General features: G+C 42.9%; 1 protein-coding gene across 2 annotated transcripts in view; it reads left to right on the top strand.

Moving 5' to 3' along the window:
* Positions 1-15,346, top strand: part of gnb1l (guanine nucleotide binding protein (G protein), beta polypeptide 1-like) — a 37,674-nt gene extending 22,328 nt beyond the window's left edge. For both annotated transcript variants that reach the window (XM_012876593.3, XM_012876512.3), the window contains exons 6-7: positions 5,988-6,203; positions 13,716-15,346. In XM_012876593.3, coding sequence (XP_012732047.2) covers positions 5,988-6,203; positions 13,716-13,994 — 495 coding nt within the window. In that variant the 3' untranslated portion in view covers positions 13,995-15,346. The remainder of the gene's footprint in view (positions 1-5,987; positions 6,204-13,715) is intronic.
* The last annotated feature ends 2,055 nt before the right edge of the window (positions 15,347-17,401 follow it).

Below are 17,401 nucleotides of genomic sequence, written 5' to 3'. Positions count from 1 at the left end.
TGCTCGACTGAAAAATTATTTTCCTTCCCCATTTCACCGTTATATCTGTCATGATCAAAGTTCATGTATTCTTTCTTGGTATTTTATTTTAATTTATTAATATTTTTATGCTTTGTCGTTTAAATGAAAAGCATATGAAATTTCCTATAAAATTATTTACATTTGATTATTCTTAACATAAATCAGTTTATGGGGAAATAAAATTCTAATTCTTGACAAACCAAAACAAAAAAAACAACAACACAGTAGTGGGCTCTAAACAAACAAAACAGGAATTATTTGGTGACAGATCTGTACATTTATGAGCTGCTGAATGAACACGTTTTTTATATATTTATACAGATATCTAACATTTTCTCCTGTTTGGCTGCTATTAGCTGCTATTAGCCTGTGCTTCAGGCCAGCAGCTAATCAAATCCACGCATTAATTCATTGTGTAAAAGCATGATGATGTGGTGGATATTATTTCACGACTCCATTAAAATGAAAAGAACTTTGACTGAGAAGTTAGATGAGCTTTATCAAAAGCTCTGAGACACAGAAGATGCTATTTGTATCTTTAATTAACTAAAGCAAGTGATTATTTTCGAGAAATAAGAGCGAGAAATAAGAGTCTACAAGAATTAAAAGAAAACTAGGAGTCCTTCAATTCAATTCAGTTCAAAAATACTTTATTACTCCCAAAGGGACTAATAAAGTTCTTTATTAATCCCAAAGGGATTCTCTGTTAAGAAGACTAAAATAGAACCAAACCTACTGGACTAGAGAACAGCATCTTTCTCCTGTTGTTGTACGAGGCATGTATGAGGATATGAGAGATAACTGAATATTTCTAACAGTATGAAATGAGAACATGAGTAGATGACATGCTTTAGTTAAAGAAAACCCAGTAGCACCTAGATACATTTTTCTGATAACAAACGCAACGTAGCAAAGTGTAATATTTTCCAGAAAAATTATCCCATTCATGTCTGGGACAGAGTTGCACGGCAGTGCAGTTGTTAGCACTGCGGCTCTCTAGCGACAACGTCCTTAGTTACAATCCTGGTCTGTTCATGGAGTATGCATGTTCCATGTGTGGGTTCTGTCCAAAAACATGTCTGTTACTGTAGGTTAAGGGGTTACTCTGAATTGCCTCCAGAAGTGAGTGTGTGAGGGGATGGTTGTTTGTCTGGAGTGTCTTCATGTTGTCTTCATGTTGCTGCCCATCACAAAGCAACACACAGAGGCCTGTCTCTTGCTCCATCCCTGCTGGGGGTAGGCACATGATCATCGTGTCATGAATTACCTGTGTTCTCCATATGTCTGGTCTAGGGATTGCAAAAACACATTCCTTCCAAAAAAAATATCTAAGCCTGGCTAAAATTTCCTAAAATCCAGTGGAAGGAATATGTCATGGTCTGAAGAAACCAGACTTAAACTTCTGGGCCACATTTCCAAAAGATACAGTCTGTTTGGCACAAACAACACTACCAAAGACACACCAAAGGCTCATCATGCCAAGACAGAAACATGGCCTTTACTGTAAAGTTGGATAAGATAATGATCAGTTTCATATACCAGTTGTTTTCACCCAAAACATTGAGGTATATGCTTGACAGCTAAAGAAGAACAAGAGTTGAAAAGTGAAGAGTGAAAGCGAATAAAAAACATACATAGCAGGTGGACATTTATCAACATGGAACAAATCAAAATCTGACGGTGTGGGGTCACCCGAAGAGAAAGGTGGACAAGAGATGTGTTCACAATGATGGCTTTGGAGAACTTTTACAAGATAGATTGATCAGATAATGATAAGTCAAGATGTCGGTTGCTGATAGACTCCCACCAAAGAAGACTGAAATTAAACTGAAAAAACTAATACTGAAAGTATTAGTTAAAGGGTGTGCATACTTCCATTGGTTCTTTTACCTTGTTTTTGCCTCTAAAGAGCTACCTTTTCAGTGAAATTTACAGGATAGAAGTCACATTTAAAGTTGCAGTAGGGAGTATTTAGAAAACCGCGGACTTAAGGCCATGACACACTGCTTGCATCTGAACCTCCACGATCCATATAGATTATTTTCCTGACCTACCGGCAGCCTAGAGGCTCCCTCCACGGACCACCAGACTCGTGAGATCAAGTATTCACACGAGTGTATGTACCGCAAATTCTGGAAATCCCGCTGGCACAAACCAACCGGACAGTAAACGTCAAGCTGTAGTTGCTGCTCAAAGATCGCTGTTTCGTTTTCTTACCTGTTTTCTGTACTTCTGAGTTCCTACCATGGGTAAGTACACGGTTTATTGAAATCTTTTATTCAGTATTTATTGAGCTGTGTGTTTGTGACAAACCTACATGGGGACATACCTGGCCGGAAATTGTGTAGTTTACATTGCAGTTCAGAGATTTTATTTTGTAATTTCCCCAAAGGAGATTTCTTTTACTTTTCCAGCATGTCTGTCTTTCTGTCTGACTCATGACTTTCTCATCAAATTGTTGCGTAGCTTCGGAATTACGGAAACACAATTACATAGAACCACACACGGTCTGCCCAGCTCAATTCAGTTCAACCAGATGTAATTGCTACGTCCTCATACGGTCCGGTTTTCCTTATGTGTTTCGGCCTTTAGCCTGAAAATGTGAACAAGCACACCTCACAGGCCCCTCCCCTTGCTCTCTGCTGTGCTACAGCTCTCCCTCCACAGCTCCTTCACCACAACAGAACGGTGTTCCAATGTTTACCTTTGTTTTCTGAGCGGGTGCCATTCCTGAAATTTGCAGTTTTCTCATAAAGCAGGTTGTTTCTCCACTTACTCTCCTCACAACCACAGCCAACCGGCAATTTAGAGCTTATATAGTGGTAGCCCTGTGCGGGGGAGGGGGCGTGAGCTGCACAATCAGAGCCAGACATTGCTCCTGGCTCTGATTGGTTATTTTGGACTGGGAGCTGTGTATTTCTGCAAATGGCAGTAGGACCACTGGAAGGAGTGAGAGGAGATTGTTTTTTTTTCCTCCCCAAAGATTATCTGTCTCATGTTTTACTGTCAGGACATAGTGACAGTTTTAACAATTTAAACAAATATCCGAAAGTTACTACTGCAGCTTTAAAGATCAGAAATGTTTTGGAATGACAAGAACTTGTTCTTGTGTCACTCAGCTGCTGAAGTATTTCTGACTAAAATACGTCCCTGTCATATTGTACATTTGTTTGCAATCAAAACTCTAAATAATATTGCACACAGTATTAGAAAACGTTATGTACACACCCAGTTAGAAGTTTAAACACTTTTTCCCCGTTTAAAATAAATTGCTAGACATTGCTTTACTTTGAAGTTTTAATCTATAAACAATGAAGCGTGGGCTGAAAATTTGCCCACTAAGGTCACCCCAACTTGTTGCTTTTCTTGGAAAGACAAGTTTCCTCCTCTGGATCTTCTTCTCTGGGCAGTTTCCAGTCGTCTGTCTGTGCAGCTGTTCTTCTGTGATGAATCTCCACCCAGTGCCCCAGCCCCACTCCAGCAGAGAGCCCTCTTGTAGAAAGGCCTGTGGAGGATATAATGAATTAGGTGTCTACCCAGGGTTCCCCGACCTCCGACCCATGACATCATCAATCAAGGAGGTCCTTCGCTTAAGTGAAACGCTGGGCCCCAATCTGGAACGCTTAGCCTGGTCCCTGCCGGCAAGCAGGGGGCCGCTGATTTTCACTTGTTTTTATTTGTTTTCATAATCCCTCCGTGTTCGTCCTCGCTGATGTGTTTGAAAGGAGTACACGACTCTGTCTATAATTTGTTTCAAGCTGGAGGACGAGAAATATGGAGCGTTAACAGAGGAGAGGACTTGAACATGCATGAAAAACGGCTGACACGGTCTCTGTTCACATATGGAAAAAATTTCTTTCCCTCCTGGCTTCTGCATGGCACTGCCTTTTTTTTTCTAAAAGCCTGGTGATATTTTGAAACAATGGTAGAGCCAGCGCCACGGTGAGTATCTGTGCTTATTCCGAAATCACCTGAAGTCTGAAACTCGTGCTTAGCTTTGGTCTGATTAGGCTTGACAAAGTTCAAACTATTGTCCAGACCGTTGCCCAACCCGGCGTGTGTTTGTCGGGGTGTGTTTGAACTAAAAATAAGAAATAATGTTTTGTTCAGTATCTTTCTTTATAAGACGTTAAAATTTCAAGAAAGTGGAGCAGTGCCATTATGGATCCCAAACCTCTTTTTATCCAATCTTCCTAATATTAGTTGAATTCTTCCTGGCTTTATGATTTACTTAAATTAGATGCCACCTCAACTGTATCATGGGTTTAAAACTGGACAAGATTTACCCTTTTAATACAAGTACACGTGATGGTCTATGCTGGTTCTTCTGCTGATGTTATACAGTACAAATTAAAGAGCGTTAATTTCCTTTAAATGTTTTGGCATTTTATCACTAGAGAACCAAACGGTGAGATTTACCAGAATTTCATGTATTAGACCAACACAAAGTAACTTAGCTCATGTAGACAAAATAAAAAATCTGAAAAGTGTGGCATGTATTTGTATTCATCTCCCCTGATTTGTTATATTGTAGACTGTAGAGCCATCTTTTGCTGCAGTTACAGCTGTATATGTTTTGGAATATGTTTCCAACAGCTTTTCTCACCTGGAGACGGAGTTTAGCTCAATCTCAATCAGAAGAGCTTCTATGAACGTCCATTTTTCAGGTCTTGGGTAGATTGAGGTCTGAACTTTGACTAGGCCATTCTAATGCATGGATATACTTTGAGCTAGCTAAGGCTGACAGTCTAGGCTTGTTGTCATATGGAAAGGTGGACATCTGCTCCAGACTCGTGTCCTTTGCAGCCTGTTTCAGGTTTTCTCCCCAGAACGCCCTCCGTCTTCCTATCATCTGACCAGCTTCCATGTCCGCACTGAAGTAAGGCATCCCCACAGCCTGAAGCTGCCACCATCATGTTTCATGGTGGGAATGTTGTGTTCAGAGATGGGCACTGTTAGTTTTCTGCAATGCAAAGTGATTTGCATGTAGGCCAAAAATGTTACAAGCACTGTCTTCCACACCTTTACTGTCTCGCCAATGTGAAAGGATGTTTTATGCCTTTTTCCTTCCACGAAGGTCCAAGTGTATGGCAAATATTTGTTCTATCGACACGTTCTCCAGTCTAAGCTGTGGGTCTCTGAAACCCCCTATAGAGTTGCCATTATTCTGTATGCTAACCCTGCTCCAAACTTATCCACAAATCTCTCCCTGTCCTGTCTGCTGGGTTCCTTGGTCTTTTTATGATACCATTTGTCCTCTAATGTACTTCATAAAGGTCGCAGAACAGCTGGATTTATACTGAGATTAAATTACACACACAGGTCATTTCTATTTGCCAAAAAGATGACATGTTTGATCAGGTAGGATTTTGTATAGGCATATTATAGAACATTTTGGAGGAACATAGATGTGTGACATGTTTCAGATTTTTATATGTAAAGAAATAAATCTTTCATTTCACAACTGTATATTATTTTATCACAAAGCAAACGTCGAAACTTGTGGGTATACTTTGACAAAATCTTAGATTGCAGTTATTACCGCAGTGATTATGTGGACATATCTGGTTCTGATTAACACAAAACAAATGTTGCTTATCTGAATGGTTGTAACCTTTGAACAAAAAGAGGTCTTTAAATTAAAAGTAATTACATGAAAGGCAAATGGTCATTAAAAAAACACTAAATAAAGTTTTGTATTTCAATGGACGGCCAGTGACTAACATGGGATGAGGGATAAAAGTGTACTGGTGTGCTGCAGAGAGCAGCCGGGTGACGAATGGAGGCCACAGCGTCTCTGAGTGTCAGCCGGAGCTTCCAGGCTGATAACCTCTGCTCCTCTCAGCTCCCAGCGCCACACATCGCTTTCTGAAAGCCGCTGCTCCTCTCACACCCTCGCTCACGCTGCTCTCCTTCTCCTCCTGCTGTCCCTCCTCCTTTCCCCTATCGTCCTCTCGCTCTTGCAGCCAGACTCGGGTCTTGGACCTCTCCTGTTTGCTGGATACGAGGATGGTTCCCTGTTGCTGTGGGACGTAACCCAGAGGTCCGAGCTGAGCCGTGTCAAAGCCCACCCCGAGCCCGTCATGTGCCTGACCTTTGACCCCAGGCGTCTGAGGGGCGTATCGGGCTCCTGTGAGAAGAAGCTCTCTTCGTGGATGCTGGACAGCCAGAACAACATACAGGTTAGGTGGCTCAGGGCTCATCCAGCCGATTTGGACCTCCTTGAGTGGATTTTGGTTTGTTTTTAGGTCACAACTCTGGGGAGCCTAAAATCTGTTACCGCTTGCAGAATTATCCAATCCTTATACTTCTGTCCTATTTAGTGTTAGTAATCGCCATTTGTACATCCTTCTTTTTTAGACCTTTTTATAATTTTCTGAGCTTTCATCTTCTCAACCAAAATTCTAGGTCTAGTCTTTGTTTAATGAACAATTCAACCTCAGTCTCTCAAAATTGACTTTATTCAGTACTCCTAGCTAGCTTTGGGATATTTGTTATTCATTACTCCTAGCTAGCTATCTGTTGCAATCATTTTTATATGCTCACTTGTTGCCTTTTCACGAACTGTAACAACACGAGGGGGTCCAAGTATTACATCTGAAATGTAGCGTTGTATTTTTAAAAGCCAGTTTCTAATTTTTTTTCATTTCATGAGATTAGAGAAGCACAGAGAAACTATCTAGCAGCAGCAGTTTTTTAGGTCTTACCGTGAATGGCCCTGAACGATGACTGACCAGGAGGAAAAATCCTGTCTTTTTCCGCTCTGTGAATGCAGAGCGCCATCAGGATGTGCCAACCAGAGCTGTGGAAGATGACTCTAAGTTAGCAGTTTGTGTTTTTAGTGAGGTGTGTTTGAAGATATAGTCAGTGGAAGTACACAGATCTAAGAGACTCTTTAAATTTAAACTGTATTTTGCTGCAATAGAGTGGGAGAGAGCAAAACCTCCGTCAGATAACAGGAAGGGTGTTTTGGCTGTTTTTGGCTTTCAAACTCTGCGTGTCATGAAACATGCTGGGTTTGGAAATGTTTAGAGCCATTTGAAAATCTCAGGCTTAAGGTAAGGGTATCAATTCGGTTGTAATAATGCAAATTTCAGCAACTGCACTAATTGCTAATATAGGTTATAAATCTGAATCTAAAGTATTAGTTAAGCCCTGTTTTCTCACACACATCTCCTCAGCTCCTAATATGAATAATCAGCAGCCACGCTTCCAAGGTAAGGCTGAGCTTCCCTACCTGCTAAATGATTGTTGCACAATGGTCATCTAAATCCCATGGAGTGAAATAAATGAAACCAGAGGAGAGGAGAGTGTTGGCTTTCGCCCGACTTGCTTGGAAAACATTAGGGGCCAAAGAGGAAGAGGCTCAGCGGGGCTCCAGGGGCCATAAATCAGCTGCTGGTTACACAGTGTTGGCAGGGCTAGGGGCCAAGGGCCAGACTGAGGCTGTCACTCTGGAGTCAAGCCACCCACAGACACACTGAAGCGTAGTCTCACATACTCAATACCATTAACTATAGATCAGATACATCACTTCAGTAGATTTTATAGTGATAAAAGTTAATTTACTGATATTTTTTAGGAGATAATAAAGTGTTCTAGCAGGACATTTGTTTAGATGCACTCTTGAATCACAGACCTCGCTCACACAAGTATGTGGTTTGCGAGGGGTCCAATTTATACTCCGAAGCCCCTGCCACACTTAAAGAGATCACATCAGCTTTCGTACCATAATTCATTTTGCATAACAGCCCATGCTTCAGAGAGTGTATGCCTCATTTGAAGCTGTATTTTCTCTTGATTTCATGAGCAAATAGGAATGCTTCTATTTTTCAGTCAGACCTCATGAATCAAAGCCAACGGGAACCCAGGGCTGATATAGTAGACTCCTGCTCGGCGAATCGGGTATTATTCTTTCCAGGGCTTTTTACAAATGAACGCTCGAATTAGAAAGATTTGCAGGGCTCCGTTTTCTCACCCCGAATATGTGTCTAGACAAACACTGCGAAGGATTTCAGTCAGCTTACCATAAACAGGAGGCGACCAGTTATTGGGTTTATTTTGCTGAAGCAACAAAATATTGATTCAGAGTGTAATCCAGGATGAGGATGACAGGGAAAAAAAGCACAAGGAAGAGGGAAAGGATCCAGTTGGGGCTTTTAAATTACTCCGAAGTGCAGCTCAGTGTGACGTCCAGACAGCTATCCTCCGTGCTTCCCACAGAAGTATTTTTGTGTGGCCCGACTAAGGAGGCCGGGGTGGGGGTCCAGCCGGGTGGCAGGTCCGGGCCATGGGTTCTGACGGACGACCTGCGAGAGGTAATAAAAATATCAAAACCTTAGAGGCCCCTAAGCCAAACAAAAAACACATCTGCAGTAAGGGGAACAGTAGTTCACAGTGGGAGGCTGCAATAAAGCCTGGGGAGACTGTAAGGACCGCAGCATCTCGCGTCCCACAAATTGGCCCCGCAGCGAAGCCCAGAGCACGGCGGAACCGGCCCGGCAAGGCAGACGGGCGGATTCGGGGAAATGCAGGGGAAACCGAATTTGACACAAAACAGCGCAGTTATGATTTAATGAAGCTGGAAGTCAATGAAGTGAGCTTATCTAGGCCAGATAAAGACAGATAGGCACAGGAATGGAGGTTAATGTGTTGCACATGGCTCCCAGGGGCCTTTATCTGCTGTGTGACCCTGCTGGCCTCAGATTGTTTCATCGTAATGAAGCATCATCTTCAGCCCTGCTTCCCCTCTACCGTGGCTTTTTGGGAGTGCGTCAGAGTGAGACTGTGAGGATGTCTGGGTTTACAAGCCATTAAAAAAGACATTATATTAATAAATGGACAAACTTGTTGGCACCCCTTGTTAAAGCCATGAGGTACATTATTCTCACACTGAAACATTTACTAAAATCCATTATATAATTTTATTACATTAATTCTGTGGAGGACAAAAACATGGCCATTTTATTTCTATTTTGATATATTTTGATATATATTTTCATACAGCCCCATTCAAGTGCTATAAAATATATATTTTTTTTCATTTTTAATCCTACTTTACTTTTAAGTTCATCAGAATGTCTAAGATCATTTTAATTACTAATCCACACCCTCCTGTTCCTTTGGAGTATGCAGTATTTATTGTCAAAGAGACACATTTGTTTCTCTTTAAAATAGTAAAAGACTAGCGAACATGCCATTCTAGTAGGGCTGATATGTGTTGAGCTTCATCAGTCAGGAAGCAGCAGTAACAAAATGGTTACTAGCTCGTATCTACATGCCCAAGTTAATATAATGTGGTGTGTGAGCTGCTCCAGTGAGGATTGGACTCTATACAGGTTGTTGTACTTCAGTGTGCTCTGACACTTTGTAGAGGAACCGGCAGCATGCACATACTCCGTGTACTAAATAACATAATTAAAAAAAACTACCAGCCCCGGTGAAAAAGGTTGTCATTTGGTCTTTCAGCAGCATAATGATTCAAAACATACGGCCAAATAAACACAACAGTAGCTCATCGGACACAGAGTGCACGGCCACATAAGTCCCCGTAGCTGAAGAGAAGAGAGGACCCAGGACTCCGGCAATATCAATCTTTACGGCTAGAAATAGTTACCACTGATTTAGTTAAAAAACAATCATTTTTCATAACAGTTTCTGTCCCCAACTGCATAAATGTACTCCAATAAAAGATTTTTTTTTCTTTTTTTTTAAACATTCGGTGTGGGGTTGTGATAGTATAATCAAAATGTATTATAAGGCTTTTTACAACTCTGGGTGGCAACAAATGTCTCTGCTCCTGTATTTAGGCAGCTGCATTGACAAGGGATGAGTTTGTTCACGAGTGAAAAAAACAAAACAGAGGCTTTGGCAAGCAGCAGGCGAAAGCAGGTACAGACAGAGGAAGATTTGCAGAGTAAATCAGGCATGGCCGACAGCAAGCTGTGGCTGATGACAGCTCTCCACAGGAAGTCCTGCTCCTCGTCTTTTAATGGGGCTGTAAAAAATCTTCCCACCCGACGATCACCTGCACGGTTTGTCTGTCCAAACAGGACTGTCCTGATCTCCTCGTCCTCACCAGGCCTGCCCTACTTCTGCTTTTTTAACTGATGCTCGGGCAGCTTTTGTAAAAACCAAACCAAAAAAATAAATATATATATATATATGTATACACGCAGTCTCCCTCTCCCAATACTTCCTCTTCTCTCCTCTGCTCACCTGTTTCACACATTCATATCATGTCAGCCAGAGCCGAGCTCCAGCCGACAGGGCGACAAAAGGCTGTAATCTCCCCTCTGCCGAGTGCGATTCAGGGACGGGGTGTGTCAGGAATACCTGTGAAAAAGCTTCCCAGCCGCCAGGCTCGAGTGAGTGAGCGATGACGGGACGTTTCAGTAGATCAGCGTTAACAACAAGACGTGTGCCAAGACGGGCAGAACAGTGGAGCAAAGCCTGATTGAAACCTGCCCGAGTGGAGGCTCCCTTTCAACGTGTGCTGAGTCAGATGGATCGGGACAAAAGAGGACCGTGCAGCGTGAGCTGCCGTCAGGACGGCTGTAGCCCCACAGAGAGCCGCGTGCACCCAGCTGTAGAGTTAAAGTGGCTTCAGCCTCCTGACATCTGGGAAAGTCGACATTCAGAGAGTCAAACCTGCAGCGTGTGTATCTGCATCCTGTAACACGGGCAGAAAAAAAGCCCCGTTAAGAAGAAACCGGAACAAAACGCCTCAAATGTCCCCGTTACAGCTAACGGGTCAGGCCTGGTTATTAACGGCGCTTTAAAGTCAGCACCACTCTGTTTATGTTCGGTCAGCTGTGAGTCCCGACAGCAAATCAAACAGAAGAAACATTTTAAAACTAAAATCCGATTATTGATATGCTGAGCAGCTGTCTATGCTGATAGCCTTTTGAAACAGTTCTATTCAGACTAAATGGAGAGACACGCGGCCCGCAGGTTGACGAAGGGCGATGACGTTGTGCCATGAGAGGTACAAGGGTTACGGCGTTACCAGGAGGAGCGAGCCAGAGCAGAGATTAAAACGGGGTTTACTCCAGAAACTAAAAACAAGACAATTAAATAAGATCTGCAGATAAATAGAGATACAAACCTCATACTGGTCTGTTAAAAATCTATTTATAACATAATGAAAAGATAAATGTCATAAGAGGTAAAAGTGGGGATTAGATTATTACACATAATTACAAAATGATTCTTGTTAATCAAAGACACACCTGTAAGTCTTTTCCTGCCCAATACTTTTATTTAGATATCCTAAAACTAAACTTAAAGATAGAACTATATTATTGCTGTGATTGTAGAAATTACCAGTTTAGGTGAGCGCTGCTTTATTTAAATGCCGTGTTCCCTTGTCTTTCTCATTTTGTAGAGGAGCAAAGAGGAATGAGACACTCAAGTCATATTTCTAGCCTGGAAAAGCCGGTTTTAGGTCACTAAACATCCTACAGCCTCGGATAAACGCGGTGAATTGTAAAATGAAAAGAAAAGCCTTAATTACATTTGTCAGGCCTTTGTCAGTTTTTAGCCTGAGATTCTGCTACTGCAACAAAAGATGAATTTACTTGAAGGCTTTGAACGCATCTTCACCTGAGGGATCTATAAATGGGAAGAGAGCGCTGTAATATTTTGAGCCTTAATCCAACAGCAAATTTCAGTTTGTTGTTAAGCAAAAAAAACAACAACAATAAACCAGAGTCTACATTACTTTCTGTACCAAGATGGAGTTTTTGGTTCTAGGTCCGTTCCTGCTGGAACGATGTTGCTGTTCTTCTAATCACCAGCATACAAAAGCCCACATGGATTGCTTTAGTTCTGAAAAAGTTCACCTCTTAAAACATTTACCTTAATTACGCAAGTCCTTCTTTTTTTTTTCTTAACAATCTTTCAAATGCTTGCTCTGACCCCCCCCGCTGTTTATTTCAGACACCGTCGCCCCAAGACCCCCCCCCCCCCCCCCCACCCACCCACCCACCCCAATAAACAACGACACAGCAGCCGAGGGCTGTATTTGCCCGCTGCACATGGGCATCTTTCATTATTTTAAATAATGGCGCAGGACGACCTTTTCTTCCGCGTAACGTTTTTTTTTTCTCTCTCCGCTCTCGCTCTCTCTCGGATCGAAAGTAAAAACAATTAACGAGCCGGCCTCGTTGACTGACCATTACCCCCATCATTAGCCGTTTACCGCCTGCAGTTGACCCTTAAATGAAACAAATGCCTTTTCCTGACACAAACTATGGGAAGCAAAACAAACAAAAACAGACACTTAAACCCATCATTATCAGGCCTCTAATGCAGACCAGATGGGGAGAGGTAGGGGCCATACCACATACCTGAGGTAATAACAAAGCTCCAAATAATCTTTAACTCCCTGCTTTTTTTTTTTTTTTTTTTTTTTTTCCTGGCTCTGTTTATCCGGCTTGTTCTGTCTGAGCGGGCTCACGCTGGTTTACACTACTGATACCAGCAGCCATGGGGTCGGTAACAAAACAAAACAAAACGGGGAAATGGCACCACTGTTTTGAACTTTGCTTTTTTTTTTCTTCTTCTTTTTTTTTTTGTTGCTATGATCAATGACATTCCTCTCTCTGCTCTCCCTCTTGTCTTGCATTCCTCTTGATTCACTTGGGCTGCGCGTACCTGGCTTATATCTTCCACATGCAGCTCGCGGACGGTTCCTGCCCAGGACGGCAGCGCGCAGATATCTTCTCCCAACTTCCCCCCCCCACCACCCCCGTCCTCGGCCCATTCGTCTCCCCAGACGCGACTTATGAAGTCAATTTTACGCTGTCCGGTTTGATTTCTGCTCCCACATCCAGATGTTTGCAGCCCGCGTAGCGATCCAGCAGATCTCCCCGCGCTGCGCAGAGAGCACGTTCGCGCTGCAGGAATGCCCGCCGCAGCAGGCCCTTCAGATAGTGATCTGAGCCATCTATTATAATATGTCAGAATGTTGCCCTTTTAGAGAGATTGATACAGTCCTTGGGACAGTAGATCACAGGAGGGGGGAGGGGGGATAAGGCTGTGGCTAATCTTTAGCAGACAGACACTACAGCGGCGTATTTATCAAAAGTCTTCGCCTGCTGACCAGACCTTTCAGTGCGAACGTAATTCATCAGAGACGCTTGATGTAGCCGAATCTCTGCAAACAGGTTTGTCCAGCGAGACACAGGTAACTCGGTCCCCCCCCTCCCCACTCACACACACACACACACACCACCACCACCGTGCTAACTCCAAAGCAAATAATGGGACTCGGAGAGACTTACCCGGGGCTCTCGTGCCGTAATGTTTTATGGCCGATGATTGAGTCCTGGGAGTTTACGGCCAGGTTCAACACACACCCAGCCTCACACTTGGACCTCCATCATCGTATCAGCTGATAGCATCTCTGTGTGCGTGTTTTTCTTGGCCACACTTTCCTTGAGGGTGACTTGGTGATTTATTGACCTCATTTTTATCTTTCCGTGTGTATTTTCGTTTTACTTAAGCTTTTCGTCCTTCCTTTTTGGCTTGAATAACAGGTTTGTTTAGTTGTATTTTTATTAGGCAGATCACAACGAAGCTACTCGCTGATGTGCTCTTAAAATGATGCGGAAGGGCTTTTAATGCAAACGTTAAACCTTTTACTCAAGCAAACTGTTGATGGGGGGGACTTTGTGTCTGTGGTTTGACAGCTCCAGGACTGCGTGATGCTGGTCAATCCGGGGGTTTCTCAGCTCCGCGTCAGGGATGACGGCCGGCTGCTGGCCTCCGCAGGCTGGGACCACCGAGTGCGAGTGTTTGGCTGGAAGAAGCTGCGGCCGCTGGCGGTGCTTCAGTACCACACAGACATGGTGCTCAGTGTGGCCTTCTCTGATCACCAGGACCCCAGGCAAAGACTGCTGGCTGCGGGATCCAAGGACCAGCGCATCAGCCTGTGGTCCATATACAACCAGGGGCCCGACACAGTCTGAATCCCAAAGCAAGAATATCTTCAGCGCTGATCTGTAGCGACCCATTTTGGATCTTTGTTGTGACGCGATTGCATTCAAGTAGACATGGACCGGTATCAGCTTCTCACCATATGATAACGACGAGGAACAAATGACACTGTTTTACTAAAAACAGCAACAAGTGTTCCTTCTGCTGCTAAAATAGTATAAAATATTGCTTATTGCAGCTACAATACTGTCCATATAATTTAAAAAAAAATATTGCTGCCACGTCAAGAGCTACTTTTAATGGTTTACATTAGCATTTTTTAATTATATTTGCAACTTTTAGTGCCTTTTTTAAATATATATTTTATGCCAAATATATCAGTTGTTAAGTCAGGGGTCAGTAACCTGCCTGAACCAATGAGCCAGTTTAAGACGTCATTGCGATTGTGCATTCCAACAATCTTCTGCCTTTAACCCGTCACCCTTAGGAAGCAGTGGGCAGTTTACAGCACCCGGGGAGCAATCTGGAGTCAAGAGTCTTGTTCAGGGACCCACAGTCTGCAGGGTTCAAACCGGGTCCTTGCAGCCTTCTCAGAGCTCAAGCACTCTGCTCTGACCACCAGATCACCACTTTCTGATTACCCTTTTGCTTTTGCTCCTATTAAAGGGAATTTGTCTAGAGACACAAGACCTGTGCAGTCCTTGGAAAGCAATAGAAGTCATCAGTTTGTAATGTTCTCTGTATTGTTTCCCATCTCATTGTGAAATTTAAAACACAATTAATTGTATTTCCTTTTTTTTTAAGAGGTTTATGACAAAGAGAGGTTCACAATTTTTGCAAGGTGAAAAAATAGCGTTACATTAGCAGGAACGGTCCAATTTGGTTATTCAGTGAAGAGCCTGTAGATTAAAAAAATGCTCTGTAAACCAAAGGTTGCCTTCTACGTTAAACGCTATTTTTCTATTATAGTTCCCTGCATCACCTTGGTGCGTTGTGGTAGAGCTGCGCCGAGCTGTTAGACCAGCTGAAATGTTTTAATGAAGCAGCAGTTGAGCTCTTTAGCCTCCTGTTTGCTAAAGCCTAACTCGATGCTGTGCGGCTCTGTTGACTTATCAGATGGAAGCCTTGCTTCAGTGGACCTGAATTTGAGGTGTACGGCGCACCTGAGCAGCTTTCTAATCCCGTATTGTTGTTCTTGGAGCTTTTAGCTCAACATGCAGTCCCCCCCCCAGCTTAACCTGGGCTGTATTTGTCAAAATCTTCACCACGACAGACACAGAGCACTGCCAAAAGGGAACTAAAAGGAAGTAAAACTTTCTTGAAATGAGTGTATTTCTGCGTGATTTGAGCAGATAAATTAGGCTGTTTGCCAAAGAAATAAGATTTTTGCACTTCAAACGGGAACAATTCATCTATCATCTTATATCAAGTGTAGTATATCTAATTATCTTATTTTAGGTGTAAAAATTGTTATTTCATTGGCAAATAATCTTATCCTGCACAAATCAAGTAAAAATACTTTAATTTCAAGAAAAATTTCCTTACTTGTAGTTCCCTTTCTGCAGCGAGGGAGGGCTGCTTAAGTGGATGTCCCAGTCAGTTCAGTGTGATCTACTTAGAAACTGGTTGTATTTTGTTAAATGTACTTTAAAAAAAAACAAGTCATAAATGAAAACGCTGAAGGGTTTTCATGAAAGATGGCCAAACATGGATGTCTTTTCTGGAGGAGATAAATGAACACCGTCCAAAGGAGGTAGAGCGCTGTTGCATCAAATATCATATTCAACGAGCAGCACGGGAGCGTATATTTTACAAGACCCCACCACGAGGGCAGGGGCCAGAGCTTCAAACAGCCCATGTTCTGCTTCATAAATGACTCTGTCTCTTGGGATGATCCCCAGTTTTGGGGGGGGGGGGGGGCTCATCGCGCTGCACAGGAAAGGCCTGAGAAATCAAAGAGCCAGATGAGCAGAATGGTGAGAAGCCATAGGAAACAGAGGAAGGACGAGGTCGTTTACCAGGCGAGCTGCATTACAGAGCGGCTACGGGCACGAAATGAAAATTTGCTGTCATTTATTTTTCTTATTTTTAAAGTTGTCTTTAATAAAATTCTGTTTAAAAGAGACTCTGAAGTTGTTGTATATCTTTGTTAAAATGCTCAGCCTCCTTTTTGGCGGATTTCGAAGAGCAGTGGCCCAGATTTAGTGACTGCTCCAATGCTCAGTGCAGGGCTTCATCTCTACCTTTTGTCCCTGACCCCTGCGGTGACACCTTGCATTCACGATGGCTTCCTAAATTCATGTTGGCTTTGAACAAACACTCGGGGAGGTGTGGGCCAGCTTCCGTCCATTCTCTGATAAATCAAATGCCGGGTCCATAGACGCAGATGTGCTGTGAATGGAGCAGTCAGGGCCCCGTCGGCCTCAGACGCGCCTGCTGGGGTGCTGGCCGTAGACCTCGTAAATCACCTCATAATGGATCCTTTAGGAAGTCAATAAACGGACAGGGGGACTTTCTGCACAATGGGGCTTGTGCTTCACTTATCACCTAACGTGTGTCTTCTCTGGCCTTTAAGGTCAGAGGTCAGCTTGGCTTTGGGATGGGACATAATCTGGAAGGTTGCACGGCTCCGCACGTGGGTGTGCCTGTGTGTAGACCCCGTCATTCCCTGACTCACGACTAGTTTTTTATAGATAATGTTTCAAGAGAGGGGCAGCCAAGATTGGTTTAGTTATTTATGAGATCTGAATCGCTGAAAAATAATTAAGTTATGTTTTATATAAAAATGGTTGTCAGTTACCCCTAATTAACCTTAAACTGAAACAGTGCTTTTAAAGGGGCAAGGAGGGTATGTGTACAAATTGTTGGCACCCCTGGTAAAGATGTGGCAAAAGCCCTTAAAATAAATGCATTCTTTATTGCGATAGTATCACAATAGGGGGAAAAAAAACTCTAGTTTCAGTATGGTAGATATTGGGTGTGGGATGGGAGTCTAATTTTATGAGATGTCAGTTTTTTCTCTTTCAAAATCCCAGAAGAGGCACAACTTACTGGTACCAATAACTCTCCTTAAAATATTTGTTTACATTTTAAATTAAACTGAAGTTTTAGAAACGTCTAATGGGTTATTAATTGTTTTTGTTTACCAGAACAATAAATGGAAAATGTTTGACTTCCTACCAGCCAATAGGACCCAGCCAGCTTACCAGCTAAAAATACAAAGTTCACCATGAACAAATACACTCTCTACGTGCTAAGCAACTGTTTGGAAGGCATGCCCAGAAAAAAAAGCCCTTTCTGTCCTACCATCAAAGGTCTAAACCTGTGAAGATTACTAAACTCAGTCAGGAACAGTGTGATCTGAGACCAAGTGTTCTCGCAAACAAACGCTCCTGGTACTTTTGGCATGAACCAAAGGATGAATGGCTGGAAACGCACC

This window comes from Fundulus heteroclitus, unplaced genomic scaffold, assembly GCF_011125445.2.
Source record: "Fundulus heteroclitus isolate FHET01 unplaced genomic scaffold, MU-UCD_Fhet_4.1 scaffold_608, whole genome shotgun sequence".
In the NCBI taxonomy this organism is placed as follows: Eukaryota; Metazoa; Chordata; class Actinopteri; order Cyprinodontiformes; family Fundulidae; genus Fundulus; species Fundulus heteroclitus.
The sequence above is the reverse complement of the archived record's forward strand: the minus strand, read 5'-3'. Positions and strand labels throughout refer to the sequence as shown.